Source organism: Sparassis crispa (genome assembly GCF_003851025.1).
Source record: "Sparassis crispa DNA, contig_000000F, whole genome shotgun sequence".
Taxonomy (NCBI): Eukaryota; Fungi; Basidiomycota; class Agaricomycetes; order Polyporales; family Sparassidaceae; genus Sparassis; species Sparassis crispa.
In genome coordinates, this window is record NW_020939747.1 from 163,466 (window position 1) to 182,609 (window position 19,144).

The 19,144-nt window shown below is 54.9% G+C and overlaps 5 protein-coding genes across 5 annotated transcripts; 4 read left to right on the forward strand and 1 right to left on the reverse strand.

Annotated features, from left to right (window-relative positions):
- Window positions 1-255: 255 nt before the first annotated feature.
- Window positions 256-2,246, forward strand: SCP_0100470 (hypothetical protein; the record flags this gene model as incomplete). Its single annotated transcript, XM_027752287.1, has 9 exons — window positions 256-278; window positions 332-348; window positions 401-548; window positions 620-768; window positions 829-1,032; window positions 1,084-1,541; window positions 1,598-1,614; window positions 1,673-1,835; window positions 1,893-2,246. The coding sequence occupies 9 exons, from the start codon at window positions 256-258 to the stop codon at window positions 2,244-2,246; spliced, it is 1,533 nt and encodes a 510-aa protein (XP_027608088.1).
- Window positions 2,247-2,713: 467 nt separating this feature from the next.
- Window positions 2,714-6,288, reverse strand: SCP_0100480 (hypothetical protein; the record flags this gene model as incomplete). Its single annotated transcript, XM_027752288.1, has 6 exons — window positions 2,714-4,322; window positions 4,379-4,576; window positions 4,627-4,942; window positions 4,998-5,563; window positions 6,100-6,113; window positions 6,166-6,288. The coding sequence occupies 6 exons, from the start codon at window positions 6,286-6,288 to the stop codon at window positions 2,714-2,716; spliced, it is 2,826 nt and encodes a 941-aa protein (XP_027608089.1).
- A 1,353-nt stretch (window positions 6,289-7,641) lies between these two features.
- SCP_0100490 (cysteine proteinase) lies at window positions 7,642-12,308 on the forward strand (the record flags this gene model as incomplete). Its single annotated transcript, XM_027752289.1, has 15 exons — window positions 7,642-8,675; window positions 8,723-8,815; window positions 8,862-9,046; window positions 9,094-9,195; window positions 9,243-9,338; window positions 9,391-9,896; window positions 9,956-10,064; window positions 10,114-10,202; window positions 10,253-10,412; window positions 10,467-11,003; window positions 11,057-11,174; window positions 11,235-11,484; window positions 11,546-11,731; window positions 11,785-12,180; window positions 12,231-12,308. The coding sequence occupies 15 exons, from the start codon at window positions 7,642-7,644 to the stop codon at window positions 12,306-12,308; spliced, it is 3,939 nt and encodes a 1,312-aa protein (XP_027608090.1).
- Window positions 12,309-12,956: 648 nt separating this feature from the next.
- On the forward strand, window positions 12,957-15,079 carry SCP_0100500 (predicted protein; the record flags this gene model as incomplete). The annotated part of the gene is made up of 5 exons (XM_027752290.1): window positions 12,957-13,118; window positions 13,170-13,654; window positions 13,710-14,061; window positions 14,110-14,896; window positions 14,946-15,079. The coding sequence occupies 5 exons, from the start codon at window positions 12,957-12,959 to the stop codon at window positions 15,077-15,079; spliced, it is 1,920 nt and encodes a 639-aa protein (XP_027608091.1).
- A 2,251-nt stretch (window positions 15,080-17,330) lies between these two features.
- SCP_0100510 (hypothetical protein) lies at window positions 17,331-18,821 on the forward strand (the record flags this gene model as incomplete). The annotated part of the gene is made up of 3 exons (XM_027752291.1): window positions 17,331-17,569; window positions 17,620-17,971; window positions 18,039-18,821. The coding sequence occupies 3 exons, from the start codon at window positions 17,331-17,333 to the stop codon at window positions 18,819-18,821; spliced, it is 1,374 nt and encodes a 457-aa protein (XP_027608092.1).
- Between the last annotated feature and the right edge of the window lie 323 nt (window positions 18,822-19,144).

Sequence of the window (19,144 nt, forward strand, 5' to 3'; positions counted from 1 at the left end):
CTGTTTTCGGTCCCACTGCACCGCCGCTGCCACTCATGAGGCCCAGCTGAGCTTGCGACCCTCGTTCAATATTGTGGTCTCCTCTGGCCGCTGCCTTTGCAACTCTGGTTGTGCTGTACTCGTCGCACGAAGACGTACTATCCTAAAGTTCGAAGCGCCCGGTTCATCGTCTCGCCGGGCTGTACCGGAGAATATCCCACTGCGGCGAACGCATAGGATATTCGTTGGCAAGATTTCGACTGACTCGTCCGTATAATGCAGGCATCGCATCCTTCTGAGTATGAATCAGCCCTTCCCTCACACGTAGTTGGACTGACCTCTCCCGATACAGCACTTGGCATTTGACCAGTATGCGCTTTCCGCAGCATCATATGTCCTTTTGACTGAGCGGCGTTGGAAGTCGTTTGCACCAAAGGATTACAGTTTGTACGCCCGGAGAAGTCATGGCGACCTATCGTCTCCGTTTTCGTGATGGGGAACGAGCAGACGCATGAGACTATCCTCGGGTCCGATGGACAGAATCCAAACCTCAAAATGCCATTGCTGTTGTGAGTCGTGTTACGTTGCGGTTCTGATTGATGTCCGCGTGAAACTAACGACGGCCTGCGTGTGTCCTAAGGCGTGATGTAGGTATCGAGTCTAAGCTCGACATCCGCGTATGGCATAAATCGCACAGCAAAAGCAAAAATCGGAAGAAGCGTCATCTCGTTGGGTCTGTATATATATCTTTGGGAGAGCTTCTGAAAAAGCAGGACAGTCCTGGTGCAAGTGAGTCCCCAGATGCCGTGGGTCTGTATGCCTCAGCCTCTTATGATGTCATCACCGCAGATCTGGATCTGCGTCTGAGCTGCCCGGGACCGCAAAAAAAGAGTCCGACCGTCCGTGGGCGGCAGCTACATTATGCAGTACTCACAGTCAGACTCCATCCACCGTCGTATCTAATTACTCCACCATCTTCCGCCGCATTACATGCGTCGTCGTCGTCGTCAAGCTCAAGTAATGTGAGTGATGACGACTCTGAGGCCGCGTCTGGTACGTGACATTGTTGCACACTTGTAAGTCAGGAATCTGATTGGGCGCAAGATTTTGACGTGGATCAAGCCCCTCCGAGCGGGGAAGCGTGCAACGAAGAGTTGAAGACCGATTCCGTCGACGTTGGTAACCAACTCAGGAGAAGACGACGGCGGCGAATTCAGGGATACCGAATTGGCTCAGATGACGACCCATGCACCTCAGTATCATGCGAGTCGTCGGGCCCATCGACACCACACGAGGAATACTTCCCTTCTTTTAGAGAGGACGACTCGTTCGAGGATAACTCGTTCGAGTTCAATGACAGCAAAGAGAGCGGAGGGTGGTTCTCGTCAATGATGCTGCCCCGCTATGTCGATCAGATTAGTATGCAGACTCCGCTGTCCCTCGCGGAAAGCATTCTCGACATATTTACACCGTACCGCGAGCTTCAAGAGGCGACCCTAGAGTGTGACTTTGAGAAAGTCCTCGGGCGACTGCTGACCGAATGGTACGTCGTGGGTGCATCGGTAGGTGATGTCTTCAGTGCGGCGACATCATTGACTGACAATCGATGACTCGTCAGCTTCTGGCTCTAGCTGGGTACGCCGATTCTCCCTTGATATCATCGTTCCTCCCGTGCTTATCGTCTGTAATGCAGAATTGATGCAGCCGTATTTGGCTTCAATCCCGGAACGCTGTTCGACACAGACGGGGCCATGCAACGTGTGGTTGCGTTTGGAGCCATCTCAGCAGGCCTTGGAATCGTGTTTGACGCGTGGTTCCTCTTCCTATACAGCGGCGCGAACGCCACTAAGTTCCAGGTGCGGACCAGCACTCTTCATCTCCCGAGTCTAACTTGCTCAGAACGTCGCCCACAGAAACTCGCGACAGACGTGTACAACTCGTACTTCTTCTTCTGCCTCACCTGCAGGCTGCCCACGCTCTTCATGTTCCTCTCCGCGGTTGCGCTGATGGTCTTCCTCCTCGGCGTGGCGTGGACGAGGTGGCCCACGGCGGTGCTGGTGATGTCCTGCGTCGCGGGCACGCTCATCAGCCTGCAGTACCTCGTCTTCGGGTTCCATAGGCTGTGGAATTTTGGCATCTGGTGTGGAAGGAGCATTTGGTGGGTCGTGAGGGGCAGAAGAGCCTTTGCGGAGTCGTGCGTTTCTTCGCAGGAACAGCCGGCACCTGAAACGAGTCCGTCCAGAGCAAGAGGTAAGTCCGGTGATTAGAGAGTAGTGCTTATTCCCAAGTAGAGTATACCCTCTAATGTCGTAGTGCTGTCGTGCTGTATACTAACAGTGTACTCTTGAAATTGAGTGTGCTGTAAGGCGGACGAGACTTGTGGCAAGAAGTCAGGGGGGTACAGGCATTATGATACCATGATCACAGAATTGAACAGCGGAATATGGATGACGACGGACGAAGCAATACATATTCATTATGCGGGTAATAATATATACATTGTGCTGTAGATATAGCGGAGCAGAGTGTAGGTATATGCAATCGAGTCCATAGCCATAGCCATCGACGTACCCCAACGGTCCGCGGCTGCGTCAGACAACGGGGCGCGCACGCGGGCCCAGAGTACAGAAGCACAAACCAAAAAAGGGGAAAAACAAGCATGAAAGCGAAGGTGATAAAAAGAGGTCAAGGCTGTCTAGCGCGCAGGTGGAGAGGCATCTGGAAATACAACGCGTCACCGCGCGAAGGAGGTCGGCGGCACCTGGTCCTTCTCTCTCTGCCGGTCTTTGTCCTTCTCCCGGTCCTTCCGGCCAAAACCGAGCATGGGCGCCGTGAGGCTCAGCTTCCGCCTCCAGTGGTGCTTCGAAGAAGGAGCCTGACTATCCGCTACGCTGGTGCTCATACTCCTGGTGCTTGCCGTGCCGGTTGACGACGACGGAGCAACGGCTGGAGCAGTGGACAGTGGCGAGTGGTGGATACGCAGCGCAGCAGCAGCAGCGTCCTCAGCGGAACGTTGGGGCTCCTTGCCCTTGACGCTCCCATGCTCCGCAGGCAGCGCACTGCCATTGACGGCGGGCGAGGAAGGTAACGCGGGAACAGGAGGGACGTAGCTAGACATCGGCCGTGACCGCGACATCGTCGCGCCCGCCGTCGACGGCCGCGGGGGAAGCTTGGATAGCACAGACGAGCCAGTCAGGCTGGTCCCCCTGCCCTTCGCACGCGCGAGCTCGGGCGACGACTTTTTGTGCTCCGGGCGCGGGAAGAACGGCGTCGCCTCGCCCGAGACCGGCGAGGACGGCGTCGAGAGCGGGTACGCCTGCGGGCGGCCGAACACGCCGGAGTCCGCCGTCCTGACGGCGTCCTTGTGTGACGGGTGGAACCACGCCGAGCTGTCTGCGGTGCGCGGGCGCTCCGACGACGACCCGCCGAACGCAAAGTCCACGCGCGACGACTTGCGTTTGAACCACATGCTCGCCTTCTTCTCCGGCGACTTGTCCTTCTCCCGTTCCTTGTCTTTGTCCTTATCCTTGTCCTTGTCTTTGACGGTGTGGCTGTGGTGGTGAGCAGGGTTGCCCAGTGCGATCCCGAGCCCGTTCACGACGCCGTGCATCGTGACTGGGGACCCGGGTGCAGAGGGGAGGTCATGCGCGTGGTGGCCCTTGTCCGCGGTCGACGCGATGGGCTGCGCCGTAGCCGGACGGCGCATCGAGACGGGTGGGTGCGAGTGCAAGAAGGGCACGGGGGGCTCCAGCAGGCTCCGACGGTTCTCCGCGCTGCTCGCCGGGCGCGCGCGCGCAGACTGCGAGTGCCGCAGCGTGTTGAAGAGTCCGCCCAGCGGGCCTGCCGCGGTTGGCGCCGGTGGGGAGTTCGGTGCGTTTGGTGGGACGGGGAGACTGGGGTTGGGCGGCAAAGGCGAGGAGGGAACTTCGCTGGGGTGGGTTTGTGTATTAAGGAATGAATTTAGGTGGGCAACAGGGGTGGGCGTCGCAGGGGCGGGGGAGTCGCCGCTGTCTGAGACTTCAGGCTCCTCCGTGAGTCCTGGGGGAAGAGCAGGGGAGCCCGGCTCCAGCTCGCTGTGCTCCGCCGTCAGATTCAAGGTCCTGCCTGCAGGTGAGCCGAGGTCCGTCGAAGAAGGTGCCGGAGGCGGGGGAGGCCGGATCCCAAGGGCGGCCATGTCGAGGTCAACGGCCTGATAGTAGAGTACGTACGCGGACCCGCAGTTGCACTCGCCGAAGTACTTTGAAATCTCGGACTCTTTGATCGTCTCGACGCTGTCGTCGTCGAAGAGCATCCAGGCGCCGTGCGCCTTGATGATCGTCACGTAGTGTCCGTGATGCGGGCCGCTGGGCGGAGGAAGCAGGTTAGCTATCCGAAGAAGTCATCTACGGTCACCACCCACTTTCCGATGTGGACGACGATCGCGAAAAGCTCGTACAGCCTGTCCGGGTCGTCGGCATCATCCACAGTGTTGAACAGCCGAAGCTCCATAGGAAACGCGACGCGATACGTCAGCTTGATATACTTGCCTAGATCCTCCTGGTACTTGAAGCGCTTAAGATGCAGCGCCAGCACATTCGGAAGCTTCTTGATCTTCATGCTATCTGCGCGTCAGTACGACAGGCGCCCTTACCCACGTGATCCACGCACCGTTTCTCGGCCTCTTGCAGGTCGCAACACGAGTCGCAGAAGAACTTGTTCTTTTGGCACAGCATCTCGCTGGCGCTGAACTGGCGGAGACAGGCCGTGACGCTCGAATTCTGCTCTATATCGATCGACAGGTCGAGGAAGGACTCGTCGCGGGAGGACACGGTCTCGCACGTGAGGCAGCGCGTCTCGCTCGTGAGCACGCCCTCAAAGAGCCGATGGACGAACGTCGAGTGGTACATCCAAGGATGTGATGTGGACGCGGACGAAGTGGTCGCCGGGGCCGGCACGGACGATAGCGTGGTGATGGATGTCGACACTTCCGGCGAAGCAACGTAAATTGATACTCGTGACGCGAAGAACGAAACACTCACGATCTTCGCCCGACGGGTTTGTGTCGTTTGCGTACGCGTGCCCGTTCCCGTTTCCGATAGCATTCCCGCTCACGAGTCCGCTCCTGCGGTCGTCGTCCATCTCCTCGACGATCCTGTTGAGCAGGAAGTTGAGGAACTCGTGCGCGTCCTGGTGCATGGACCCGCGGAAGAGCTCATTAACCTCTCGGAGTTTCTCAATAAACGCACGTGGGGCGACTGTGCCCCTGTCAGCCGGGTTTCTGCTGATGTAAAGGAAGAGCGACCGGAGAGCAGACAGCAGCGTCGGCGGCGTGGGCGGGATTGGCAGGGCAGCGGGAACGGGGGGGCTCACAAGGGTCACCTGTGTCTGCGAGGAGGTCTCTGACATGGAGAACTTGCGTTCGACCTTGCGTCGCGAGTGGTGGGGCACGCTGGGCGGGGCGACGTGCACGGGCGGTGGGGGCGGCGCGGGGGTAGGGACAACAATGGGAGCGGGGACATCGGGAACGGAGGGATCGGGGTATTGCTCTAGGAGTTCGCGGAACGGGCCGCAGAAGTAGAGGGCTTGGAGGACAGAGTTGGCATAACTGCGGGAATTAATTAGAGTTAGTATGCAGCTAACAAAGGGAGGCAAGCTGAGAAAGCAGCCTGTCCGCCATGGCCGTGCTCCGGTCCGGTCGTGACCGCCCCGTTCAGACACGGTACATGACAGCGAAAGGGAGGAGACGCGACCTGCATGAGAAAACCTTTCCGATGCTGGGCGGGCACGCTGTAAGTACCCTAGCATAGCCGAACGAACGGCGGGGTACAATGGGCAAGACAACTTCATAATGCGACATCGTCACTCGCAGGTGGTGTTGGAAAGCGAGTGTCTCGTGCAGTATCCGCCCTTGCTCAGGCGGCAGGGGATGTGCTCTACACGTCGCCATGCACGGCTGCTCTCGGTCCGGTCACGATTACAACCCGTTCTTCGTTCACACCGGGCAAAGCAGGATCGACGGGGTGTATGAGAGACTGCCTCGGACACTGAGTGCCGCGAATTGAATGGTCTCTGTCCATTGTGTGCCCCAGTTCGTTCGCGCAGCACTCGGTGGATGCGACGAGGATGGTAAGGTGTACGCACCATGTATTCCCAAACTACGAGGATGAGTGGTGAGCTAGAGACACGAGGAACAGTGGTGCTACTCACATTCTCTAAGCCAAACTGCTTTGCATCTGCACCGGAGACCACGGGAGGATGTACGGGGGCGGGTGGGGGTGGAGGGCTCGAGGACTGTGCAGCACCGAAGGAAATCCATTTTGCAATGGCCATAACGCGGGCTCAAGGGGTTCTTGAGCGTCGAGTGGACGGACGCGATATCCACGATGATGGCGGGCGTCGAGCAGAGGCTGTTTGCGAGCGCTCTCATCTTCCTCCAGCTTACCACGTCGGCTTCCCGGGCCAAGGCACGCTCGCCCAATATGGTAACTACAGGTCATCGTTAATTGATCACAGATCTCCTTCCGCCATCTTCCGCCAGACCACCGATGACTCTCCTGCTGCGTGTCCACCGCCTCGTCTGCAAACACCGGTACCACAACGCAGAACCCCGTCGTAAAAACAAATGAATCTATTTATTATCGCAGCCATGGCGGCCACGCAGGATGAGATCTGGCGAAGCCGCGGGGTGCCTGGTTCCTACCGGGAACTACGGCTGACGGTACCGACTGCGCACCAAACGCCTGCGACCATGTGCGACATGCCAAGGCTCTCTCCATCATCGATGCATCATCCCAGGCGCAAACCACGCAGATGACCACAACAGATCATGCATACGGTGCCGCCAGGTTTCTAACCCGTTGTAGATATTCAAGAGGGAGGGTGGTCTGAGTGGAATAGTCACGGCCGATGGTCATGCAATCTTGCGCGTGTCTTTCCCGTAATAATCGGAGTATTCGTTCGTGAAGGCGCTTTACGCTGTTGAACACGTCGCGGTCATGCACGTCGCCCGTGCCGCGCCCCTGCGCGCTCGGCCTGCCGCCGATGCCCAGTCTCTGATAAAGCGTGGGAACTTTACAATATCTGTCCGCACGGTCCACATATGGTAATCGCGTCGCGTCTGCGCACAACGAACATCTCGAAGAGCTGTACTTGAGCCCATATCGCCTGCACTTTTGTTTGGAACATCTCTCGCCATATCTCGGTGCGTATCCAGTGTTTCAGACGATTCAAATGCTCACTACGATTCGTCCGATCGTACCCTCGAATCGTACAACTTGAACTCGGTCTTACTTCCGTCTTGGTGATCTCTGATGTTGCGTGTCCGCCCTTCGCCGTAACATTCGGTGAGCAGTGCATAGCTGCACATGTACTACAGCTTGGTGACTTTGTGTCTCTGTGTTTTGCCGCAGACGTTTCCTCATCCTTCGCTATCCTCCTGATGTCCTCTGTCTTGGTCATCATTGGCACCCCCCGCTATGGTTACTTGTACTGCGCGTCGGATCTCCTGAAAATTATTTGGTATGCCGCCATCTCAGTTAGCATGTTTACTCCGAATCTTGTACGCTGATCATCGTCTTCGAAATCTTACCGTGAACAGTGGCGTTAGACGGCGTTGTTCTTGGAAGTTGGAACCTCGACGTTTGCATGACCCACTATTAGCCCCACTCGTGTGCATTCTTCGTCATGACTTCCAGCGACGCCCCCCCTCATACCCCTCAACGCTCTGACCAGCCACCTCGTCCTCTTCCTTCCATGCCTGACGACGCGGGCAACAAGCAGATTCACGAGCCCATCCCCGCGGCATACTTCTACAAAAACGACAAACCGCACGGATCGTCGCGCACGACTTACGTCCCGCCCACAGTAGTCTCCGAAGTGCCTTATCGCTCCCCTCCACCGACGTTCTATGCGTTTAACGAGCCGCAGGACGACGAGCCCATACCGGAACTGGTCTCCGCACCGGACAGCACTTCGTGGGGGAACGACAGTTGGGGAGAACAAAACACGTGGGTACCCACCGAGCAAGTCTGGGAAAGCTCTAACTGGGGCAGCTCGAACACCGCTCGGAAGATCATCATCGAGGGCCGGAGCAACGACGAGGAACTACGCTGGTTCGACGCGGAGCTGCGCGCGCGGTGTGAGCGTCCCGGCCCGGGCGTGCTGCCCCCCGTGCTCTCGGACATACTGCACGACCCGGAGCACACGCTGTACTCGGTGAGCGTCGCGCAGCCGCTGCCGATGACCATGAGCCCGCAGGCGCCGACCGCGGACGAGGTGCGCACGGCGATCCCGCACCCGCACGCGTACTACTGCCGCGAGCACAACGGGTGGGTGCTCATCCTGTGGCGCTCGTCGAGCGTGCTGCCCCCGCTGGAGCGCCCGCTGGAGCTCCCGGACATGGCGCGGCGGAAGAAGACGAGCCGGTGCGTGGGCGGAGAGCAGCCGTTCGGGCAGGCGAACACGACCCACCATTGGCATACTTACGAGCGCGCGGTGGATGCGCGGAAGTTGAATCCGCCGTTCCACGGCGAGGACGAGGTGCTATTGGACTTGCACGTGTGCTGCCAGTGTTCAATGTACTGCATGTCGTCGGACGTCATCCCAGGAGTGATTCCGGTCACGCTTGTGGAGGAGTTGACGAGGGACAAGCTCGCGCATCCGACCCTGGGTCGAACGCCGAAGGCGAGCGTCCTGACGGGCTGGGAGACAGTACTCACGTAGGTTTACCACCTGTCGTTTGTCGAACTGAGTTGACCGTTTGCAGCATCATCGAGAACCGGCTGTGGAAAGGCGAGGTACGCATTCTTCCCGTGACGCGCCCGCGCTTCCAGAGCAAAATCGGTTGGAACGCGACTATGTGCGTAGTCTCTATGATTCGTGTCGCACATCCTGATCTCGCACAGCAAGGACGTGTTCGCTGCGGTCGAATTTCTCGCTCATACAATGCACGACTCGCCAACCGAGGAGATCGCGCTGAGTCCGCCAGAGATAGAGCCGTCGACGCCCGAAGGTAAGCACACCCGCGCCAAGCTACTGCGGGCGTGGATAGAGGTTGGCGCATGGCTGGCCGTCTACAATAAGTCATCAAGTACGTTCTCGAGTCCTTCCTTGAAGTATCGCTCATGCGTTCTCCAGAGGACGGCCTCGGCGAATATAAACCCCTGCCCTTGCATGTGAACGTGGACAGCAGTGCCCGCGAGGAATACCAAACAGCAATTGGAGCCCACGTTAGCCAGAGTGAGTGTTTATTTTGGCCTCATCTACGTAGCTCAATGTCGTCTTAGTCCCTCGCGGCCTTCTCCATGATAGTCTTCTTGGCGTAGATGCGCTCGATCCATCGTGGAGAGCGCTCGGCATGACGCCTTCGTCATACTCGTGGGGTGAGCTTGCAAGGCTTCATCACGACACTCCTCCCTGAGTCCTGTTTCACAGAGTTACTGGCGTTCGCGTATCTTGCTCAATGCCGATGTGATCCCGCGCACACGATGTTCTATTACACTCACCTGTCTCACATCGTTCTTACGATGCACGACTCTGGAGGAGGGGTCACGACGGAGCTGCAGTCCCTCCTTCTCGAGGAGCGCGAGCGCAACCGCTATACCCTCCAGGATTTCATCGACGCCGGAGCGACGCTCGGGTTTGGAAAGGAAAACGAGCTCGGTATGGAGCTCGATGCGGACGTGGATGATACCTTCGTATTGGAGGCGTGGCGAGACAAGCGCAAGCGCGCGTGGAAGGAAGGGGATAGAGCCGTGGAGATCCGGAGGAACCTCAACGATGCGTTGCACATCATCGCGGATGATAGAGCCAGTGCTGTGTTGCAGAAGGCGTGGGAGGAGGAGCGCGGCAGCGGCATGTCTCCCGAGGCTGCGTATTCAACACTTGAGGTGCCGAGGGACATGGATGAAACAATGCTTCTCACCGTGTTCAATATGCGGGTTGGTGCTCTTATCGCCTACGTGCTTCCGTATGCTCATGGCACCGTGCTTGTCTTTAGGTCGAAGACCAGCCAAGCCAGGGTGACAGGATGCGCGAAGCGTTGACTGTAATAGCGGAAGTGACTGAGAGTGAGCGGTTGCGCCAGTTCCTTGCGACTGGTCGAGATCGTGGGTCGTTTGTCACCATTAATCACCCTGACGCTTACTTCCAACGCAGCGGGCGATTCAACATTAAGTACGGCGCCGGAGATGCCTCGCGGCCTCAATCAGCTTGGAAACACTTGCTATCTGAACTCTCTGCTACAGGTTTGTTTGATCATAACTCGGTTTGAACATGTGTTAATTGCCATTCGTAGTACTTTTATACCATTAAGGACCTACGCGACGCAATCACGCCATTGGTAAATACTGACGTGAAATCGCTAGATGATAGTAAGGTAACCGACGACGATCTGAAACGTCACCGAGTTGGAGGGAGATTGGTGACACGGAGAGAGATTCTCCGCTCCAAGAAGTGTGAGTTGTGTCAGCTTTGCCCTTATCTTACTTGCTTATCGTCACGTTGTGCAGTCGTGGGCCAGCTGGCGGACTTATTCTGGAATCTGGAGTATTGCGAAGTACCTGCGGTGACTCCGACAATCGATCTCGCGAAGCTCGCACTCGTAACTTCGCAAGACGAGGAAGAGGATGATCAGGATCATGAACGGACGGGCACCGACTCCTCGAACGATACAGACGCCACTCTTGTCGAGGATGCCCCAGGACCGCGCTCGACGTACGACCGGTCGTCAAATTCACCGCCTCCTCTCACCTGCTCGGACAGTATCCTGGGCAAGCGCCCTCGCGATACAGCCTCGAGCATGGACGTCGATGCCTCTTCGCTCAGTCCACAGACGGTGGACTCTCCGGTCCACTCTCCTACCACGGTGGATCCGCGGATGCTGACACAACCATATGAATCCGTAGCATCGTCTTCGAAGCTCCAGCCGCCTGAACAGACTGGCGATGTCGAGATGCGGGATGAAACTGAACCGTTCGCTGGTCCTAAGGCCCCGCCTTTACCTCCTCGGAAACCACGCCCAGTAGACGACTCCGTGATGATGTTTGGTGTGCCCTTCAGTCCTCAAGTAGTCGAGTCATGGACATTAATGCAGATACAGGTCGACAGCATGATGTATCGGAGTGCATGGATAACTGTATATTCCAGATCGAGACCGCTTTGTTGGACTTCCAGGAAATGGCCAATGCGGAGGAGGACAAGACAAGTATCGTCAAACGGTTGCGTACCTTTCGCGGTTATGTCTGTTTAGCGAATCTTGACTTCGTGGTGCCCTGCAGGTTATTCTACGGCAAGAAAAGGCAACGTTTGACGCCGCTGAATCCATCCGACGACACGCGGCACAAGTCGTCCATCCATGAGAAGGAGGATCTTTTCTCGCATTTGCACATCAACGTCTCGGGAGACGGGTTTGACCTGTATGACGGATTGAGCAGATATTTCGACGACGTTGTAGAGCTGGATGGGCAGAAGAAGAGGATGGCAGTGTCTCTTGTAGACGTCCCTCCACTGTTGCAGATCCAGTTGCAGGTACGGTGCTTAGAACAATTGCCACTTTGCTGCATAGCTCACTGACGCTACTTGGCCATAGCGAGCTCAATTCGATCGCGAAACGCAACAGGCTTACAAATCACAAGCCTATGTCAAGTTTGGCGAGACGATCTATATGGATCGCTTCTTGGAAAGTGCAGACCCAGAGAAGAAGGTTCGGGCCAAAGCTATTGAAGCGAGCTTAACAGCATCGCGAGATCGGCTTCAGAGATTGACTCAGGACAAGGTGAGCAGGTTGGTTTCGTTACGTAGGTTATATAGTAACTAAACGCATGGTAGCATGCACCGTTTGCTCCCGCTCTGGGAAGCGTCGCAGACTTCCTAGCAGCACAGGACATTCTACAGTTACCAGAGGTTGATGAAGACCTAGCAACGAGGTTGCGAAATGAACAGAGTTCCGTCACGGCTCAAATCGACAGCGAGCGAAATAATGCCGTGCAGCTCAAGGCCCAGCTAGAAGATGTCTGGAAGAATGACACGTCTGCCGCGTACGAACTTACCACCGTCTTTATCCACCGCGGCTCTTCTCCGTCGTGGGGCCACTACTTCCTTTATTCCCGCCACTTACCCGATAATCCCGACAAATGGTTCAAATACAATGACTCGGACGTGAGCATCGTCTCGAAAGACGAGGTCCTTACGGATACTACCAGCTCTACCGCCAATCCATACATGGTGAGAACATTTTGCGCTAGTCAAATGCAGTACTGATGATGCGTATCCAGCTCGTCTTCGCTCGTAGGGACTGCGAGGCGATTGAGACTGTCCATAGATTTAATCCGGAAACTTTACAAGACGGATAGATCGTCGTGCGCTCTCGCACACACCTTTTTTACTGTTTCGTCGTTCCAGTGCTTCTGACGCAATCACATCTGTATTTCTTATGCCATGCATGATGTATCGTTTGTCCTCACTGCATATTGCACTTGCTGAATATTATACGCTTCATCTCAGGAACTTCCCGCGACTCGAGTCCACCACTTTGAGTGAGATGGTCCTTGTGCCTTACCCGGTACCCGGTGAGTACGTTGTAGCAACCAACAGAGCTTGAAACTCCAACTGCGAAATTACCGATTATCCCGCATTCTTGAACGGACCAAAGCCGGTATCCTACCCACCTACTTCCCTACCTGCTCGCGATGTACAAGCGGGCTGTGTGGAGCCTCAGTGGACACCGATTCGCGACTTCAAAAGTACAAAGTGCGTTCAATGTGGGCGCTTGTCGTACACCGCCGGATAAGGTAATCGTTGTGTGCACAAGGACCCGCACAGAATACAAACGATGAGATGGTTTAGGCGTGTTCTCACGCTTCCAATCTCGTTAGAGTACAAGGACAGTGACCGACCGAGGAAAACGCATCCAAACTCTTCAAGTTGAGGTTCAGCTCCCGGTTGGCGATTCCTCTTACCCCTCAAGTTCCTTGCAGAACGTGTGCCAGCCACACTGAAAAATGCGCTTTCCTTTGAGTCTCAAGTCGCTGGACTTCCTCATTTCCCGTTTAACTGCTCCTCCTAACGGTAGACCTTGTTACATCTCGAACTTGTCCCACGACACGCTTGTTGATCAAATCTTCATATACCTGGACGTGTTTGACATCTTGCGCTTGCGACTGGTGAGTAGGTCATCCACTGTGAAGTCCGCTGATGTCAAATCTGTGCTGCAGGTCAACAAGCTCTACTACTACCTCACTCATCATACAGCCATCTGGAAACGATTCTTGCAAAATGCCGAGGTCCCTCTCCCCCTTTTACCTCCGACATCACGTTACTCACTTCAGAACATCAACGGCTTGGAGGCAGAACGTGTAGTTTTGCGTGGTGTCTCTCTCGAAGAGCGCTGGAAGAGCGGCAACCTGGATTACATGTTCTCTTGGGAGTTTTATGCTCACCACCATATTCTCTCAATGGCTATGCTTCCTGGAGGACATTACATCGTTGCATCTGTCACAAACAATGCGCGAAGTCAATATTCGCTCATCATCTTTGTGGTGGACTCCACCCTGGCAGGAGCCTGGGTTGTCGCAAGAACTGACACAATCACCAAGGCTTACCACGTGCAAGCAAAATACATGACCATCGGAGACGAACGCGGAATAGTTGTGGCATATATCCGCAGGAATTACAGACGCTTCAAGGATATGTGGAGCGGGTAGGTTGCGTGACATTCGTATGGTGCATCCACTTAATAAATGCTTCTTCTGCAGCGTCGACATATCTCAGTACAGCGCCGACCACGAGATCGATCCGCCAGTGCCAATCAAATATGAATGTGTTTGTCTTCATGTACCGCTCTCTTCTTTGGAAATTCTGGGAGACTCGCGGATCGTGCCCGGCTCCGAAGACTACTTGCGACATGCGAAGGCTCAGCCTGCACCGTTCCGCCCCCTGGCGACTGTCCAAACCCGGAGTCCGCTCGGGATTCCGTCTCTTGACGAGATCTTTGGTTCACCGTATCTGGCGGTTGCCAAGGACCGCAACAAGATTGTTTTCAAGAAGTTGGACGGTGGTCCGGCTACCACGCTGCATTGCGACGCGACCCTCGAAGGCCCCATTGAGGTATGCATATTCGCTTGATGTGAATTAACACTCACTGGTACATCACAGGAACATTCTATCGCTGCAATCCGACTCATCTCCGCAGGAAACAAAGTTCTTGTGGCACGCAAGGTTAGCCAAGGGGTACCCATGGTCACCCTCGAATATTACGACGTTATCCCTCCGGGCGACGAGAAGGCTGAGGTTCATGCCACTTTCACCAGCGCTATACGCATTCGTAACACGGATGCCATGTACGTGAAGATCTCTGACCACGGTATCCCTCCGAGAGAAGACAACAGCGTCGTACCGAGTCTATACGGCCGTCCAGAAGCGTACGCACCGCGTCCCATCTCCGTCTTCATGTGCACGAAGGGCGGGTCGGTGCTCAAACGCCTTACAATATTCCCTGTGCGCAACCAGGACGTACCTCTTCCTTCTCCTTCCTCTGGACCTCTGAGCCACGAGCAGACGTACGGAGCATACACGTATCCGCTGACGGAGGTCAACAGGATCGTAACCCGGAGCTGTCAGGGCGAGGATTTAGAATTTCGCGTCCTGGCGGGATCGTACCGCTCCATCGTGTACACAACGCCACAGGGTTACAGGAGGGACGCCCCGCCTATTGTTGATTTCTATCGCTACTTCGATCCCCTGAGTCGCTGGAAGGATCCTCCGGAAGGTACCAATGACCACCGGGATGACATTGTGTCGCAAACCTTCGTTCCTAACAGCGTCAAGGATATGAAGTCGGTCACTGCTCTTGCATGGGATGAGACGATCGGCCGCCTCTGCATCGCCGGCGAAGGCTCTCTAATGGTGAATGTCCTGGACTTCGCGGCGTGGCCGCTGTCGGGTGAGTGAGATGTTTTCGCTAGTTTCAATGATACTGATGTTCATGCCAGAGGAAACGAGCGAGGGGACAGTGCGGTGGCCTGTTCCCGTGTATCTCGATCCCGACCCTGACGTCATCTTGGCACCTCTTCCCGAGCTTCCACCTGAAGAGGACGGAGGGATGGATCAGTTAGACCCGCCATAGCCCTTTTTCTTGCACTCGCAGCCACTCTTTTGCATACCATCGTGGTGCTTTCCCGTCGCTCTCTTACCGCATATCTCCAAGTGATGTTTACACAGCAAGTATAACTATCCAGTCTCGTCGCATATCTCGTCGTAATGTTTCTCGACGTAGGTTTAGTGCACAGCGAGTACAGCAATCTAGTAAACCATGTCTACTTCATTCGTGTGCGCTCCGACAGAGATGGTGGAGGATGTGATGAGGATATGGAATAAATCGGTCAGTAGTAAGAGCGGTGGAGCCACGATGTGGCAGGTAGCATTGTGTTCTTGAACATTGGGATTGAAAATTTCCGAAGTTATGGGACCATGCAGACGAGGAAATTAGGTACTGGCGAGGCAGTAGCATTCAATTCCACTAGGCTGCTAGTTCCCTTCTCGGTCCAAGCAAATGATATTGGATTCTGACCGAGAGCGATCATCTGCGAACATCGAATGTCTGAAACATCGGTACACATACCTGTTTATGATTAGGTTGCTCCGCGGATAGGAGCCTCCTGTGAAATAAATTCAACGATGTTCGAATCACAGCTCTTCTATACACCAAGAGGTGCATCAAAGTAGTCTCCCAAAGGCAGACTGACACTCTGCTTCAACCTTCGTTCCTCAGGATATCAGTGTCTGGCCATCAAAGATGCCTTGGCGATCGACCTGTTGACCAGCGATCACACCTATCGCTTCCTGTGTAAATATATTGTGGAATTGCGTAGTGAAGAGGTCAATGCGCCGTCGGCGTCCGCCAGGCCTAAATCCAGGGATGGGATGTATGTAGTACGGGAGCGGACTCGGGATCGTAGTAGAGAGAGGTACGCGCGCGTACCCAGGCTGCCACAGCAATTCTGCACGAACACGAACTTGAGACATGATGGAAAATAAGTTTGGCGTAAGCACGGAGGAGCAGGAACGCGCCGAGGAGAACAGATGGTGAAGTTAACACGAATACGGTGCCTTAGTACAGACAAGCTCTGCCACTAGCGATACTGGCCATCTGGGAAACCATATCGCGCGCACTGTACCTTGGCTGCGCTAGGTCTCGCTTGGTGCAGAGCCACCATCCGAGGTAATAGTAAGCCGTTTCCTGGAATGCACAAAGGTGAAATCAGACAGTTTTCGAGCAGACCCTGATTCAAGAGTCCCTCGTATCGCAGCAGAGGATAGCGAAGGCATGCGAACGACATGCGCTCTGTGGATTGTGACTTAAATTACATCTAGAATCCAGGCCGGTCGTGCATGCAGGCAACTGATTTTGTTGAAAAACTTCATTGTCTCTCAGGACACGCACTCATTGCTTCACCGAACTTCTGCATGAGTAACTCGGAATAATACGTATCCCCACCTCCCGGACCCTGCTGGCTATTTGGTGCCTTTCTCGTGCTTGGTGATTATGTGCGATTGCCACCACCAAGAACAAAGTCCGTAGCTAGCATCACCTGGGGTGGTATGCAGTAGCTAAGGTGTGTTCAAATATTGTTGTCGTCGACAAATGATGGGCGCTTATCAGTTGTCTGCCTCGTGTCCACCGACTTACTTATATGGAAGTTCTTGTCGTTCGTTGAAAACGAAATCCATAGGAGGATACGTTTCCACAGATATTCAGACTCAAGGTTGCTACCCGTCAAAATGTAACCTTGCCACTTACAAGGCCATGATCGCCCACAGGGAAAAATATGTGCAAACTTTGGGCCCTCCACAAAGCTGCAGGGCTTCCCGGGCCATCCTGTTCTCTCGCCTTTCCTCATCACATCCTATAGCTCTGTTTGTGCCGATCACGTTCAACCATGCCTCGTACTTTGAGAGGCCCGAGCTCGATCCTAAACCGTCTTACCGCGACCGAGTGCTATATTGATAGGTTATCCGAAGACATACTGGTCGATCAAGTGTTCCTCTACCTGGATGTATTTGACATCTTACACTTACGGCGAGTGAGTCTCATTCTAATTTTGTTGGATTATTTTACATGCCAACACGTTGTATAGGTCAGCAAGCACTACAATCTTCTCACTTATCACCGGGCAATGTGGAAAAGGCTCTTGCGTCGTGCTACAATTCCCCTTCCTCGTTTACTTCTATCTACCTCATACTCATTTAATCACCTCGGCAGTTCAGAAGCCGAAAAAGTCCTTGTTCGCGCCGTCTCTCTCGATAAATGCTGGAAGAGCAGTGGGCCGCGTTTCATATCTCAATGGGACTTTCAAGCGTTCCACCACGTCTTAGCTATGGTCCTACTACCCGGAGCACGCTATCTCGTTGCATCCGTTACCGACGATGCGGGCCTCAATTATGCAGTTGTCGTCTTCTCCGTGGATCGCACGTCACTCGGAGCTGTTCCCTTGGCGAAAACACTGACATTGACGAAGGCTTACAATCTCCGAGCGAAATATATGACCGTTCATGGAGAGAGTGGCATAGTCGTCGCTTTCGACCGTGAAATGAGAGGGAATGAATCGTGGAAGTGGTAAGTATGTCCCAACCGATGTATGCGCAATGCTGAACATAAATGCTTAGCTTTGATGCTTCGAAGCGCGACACTAACGGTGGGGCCAAACCTAAAAGCCCATTCAAATATGAATGCGTGTTACTTCACGTTTCTCTCTCTTCTTTGGAAGCCCTCATACGCGCACGCGTTGTCCCGGGCTCCCGGGAGTATCTGCTGTACGCGTCCACTCGTCCTCGCCCTTTCCAAAACCTGGCGACGGTCATGTCAAGGAAACCGATCGGAGCACCTTCACTCGGTGAGATCTTTGGCTCTCCGTACGTTGCAGTCAGCGAGGACTGCAGCAACATCGTGTTCAAGAATCTAGACGGCGGAAATGCGTCCGTTCTGACATGCGTTCCCACCGTCCTTGGTTCTGATGAAGTAAGCCCCTTCTTCAGAGAAAATCTTTCTCTGTGCGTCGATGTTGAGTGCGAGTTATACACCCCAGGCGCACTCCATAGAGGCGATTCACCTTGTTTCTGAGAGAAATCAAGTTCTGGTGGTGCGCAAAATTAAGATTGAGCGCGGAAGCCCTGCACTCGCCATCGAGTACTTCGACGTCCTCTCTGAGCCAGGAGGGCCACGCGCTCACACTGACTCCATATATCTGTACTGCAAGGACGTGGCCAGTGTCAAGATCTCCGATAACGATTCCTACGCGAGAAACGGGCTCTCACAGTCGATATTATCCACTCCCATCTCAGTTTTTATACGCACGACTGATGAAGGAAGTCTCGCGTACCTCAGGATCTTCCCTCAGCGTAAGGAACACGGCCTTGCTGCTGCTCCCACTTCACCTTCCTTTGATCTCGCCCGTAGACCTAGCTTCTCCACCGAAGTATATCCACTGCAGGACGGAGCGCAGCTGCAGCAATTGTCCTGGGAGGATGAACATGTAGGCGTGCTTCCTGCGTCTTGCCGCCCGGTAGTCTATCTCATAGACAAGAATGATCCGGACGCGTCACCGCACATCCTCCGGTACATGAGACTTCGTGACTTCGATCCGGAGAGCACCTCTAAGCAGGCTGCACACGACGGCGGCGACTTGGAGGACAATAGTGGTGAAACGGCGCGGATGATGACCACGCAGCTCGTAATTCCCGCCAAGGTTGCAAATCTCGCTTCTGTCAGCGCACTAGCGTGGGACGAGACCACTGGCCGACTGTGCATTGCCGACGCAAGGACGGGAATGGTGCAGGTTCTTGACTTTGCAGCATTGCCGTTGTCGTGAGTAGGCCTGTTTTACTGGTGCCACTGTGACTGAATGATGTTATTGATCCTCCGCTGCCCTGGTTCAAACAGCACTGCGGGAGCATGCCCACGACCCTGACTCTTCGGAGTCCCCTTGATGCCTCGATCAGAGTTGCTCCCGGTAATAAACGTTCCTATGAATACCACATGAATATCAACGCAGGACCTACGCTGCTAGAAGCACTCCTTACTAGCACTCATTACATACCTTCCTTTTTTTTCACTGTGTAGAAGAGTTATCGTATCGGACTCAGAATCCCGTGCTGTACGTATGAATCATATGCGCGATCGCATTTCGATTGT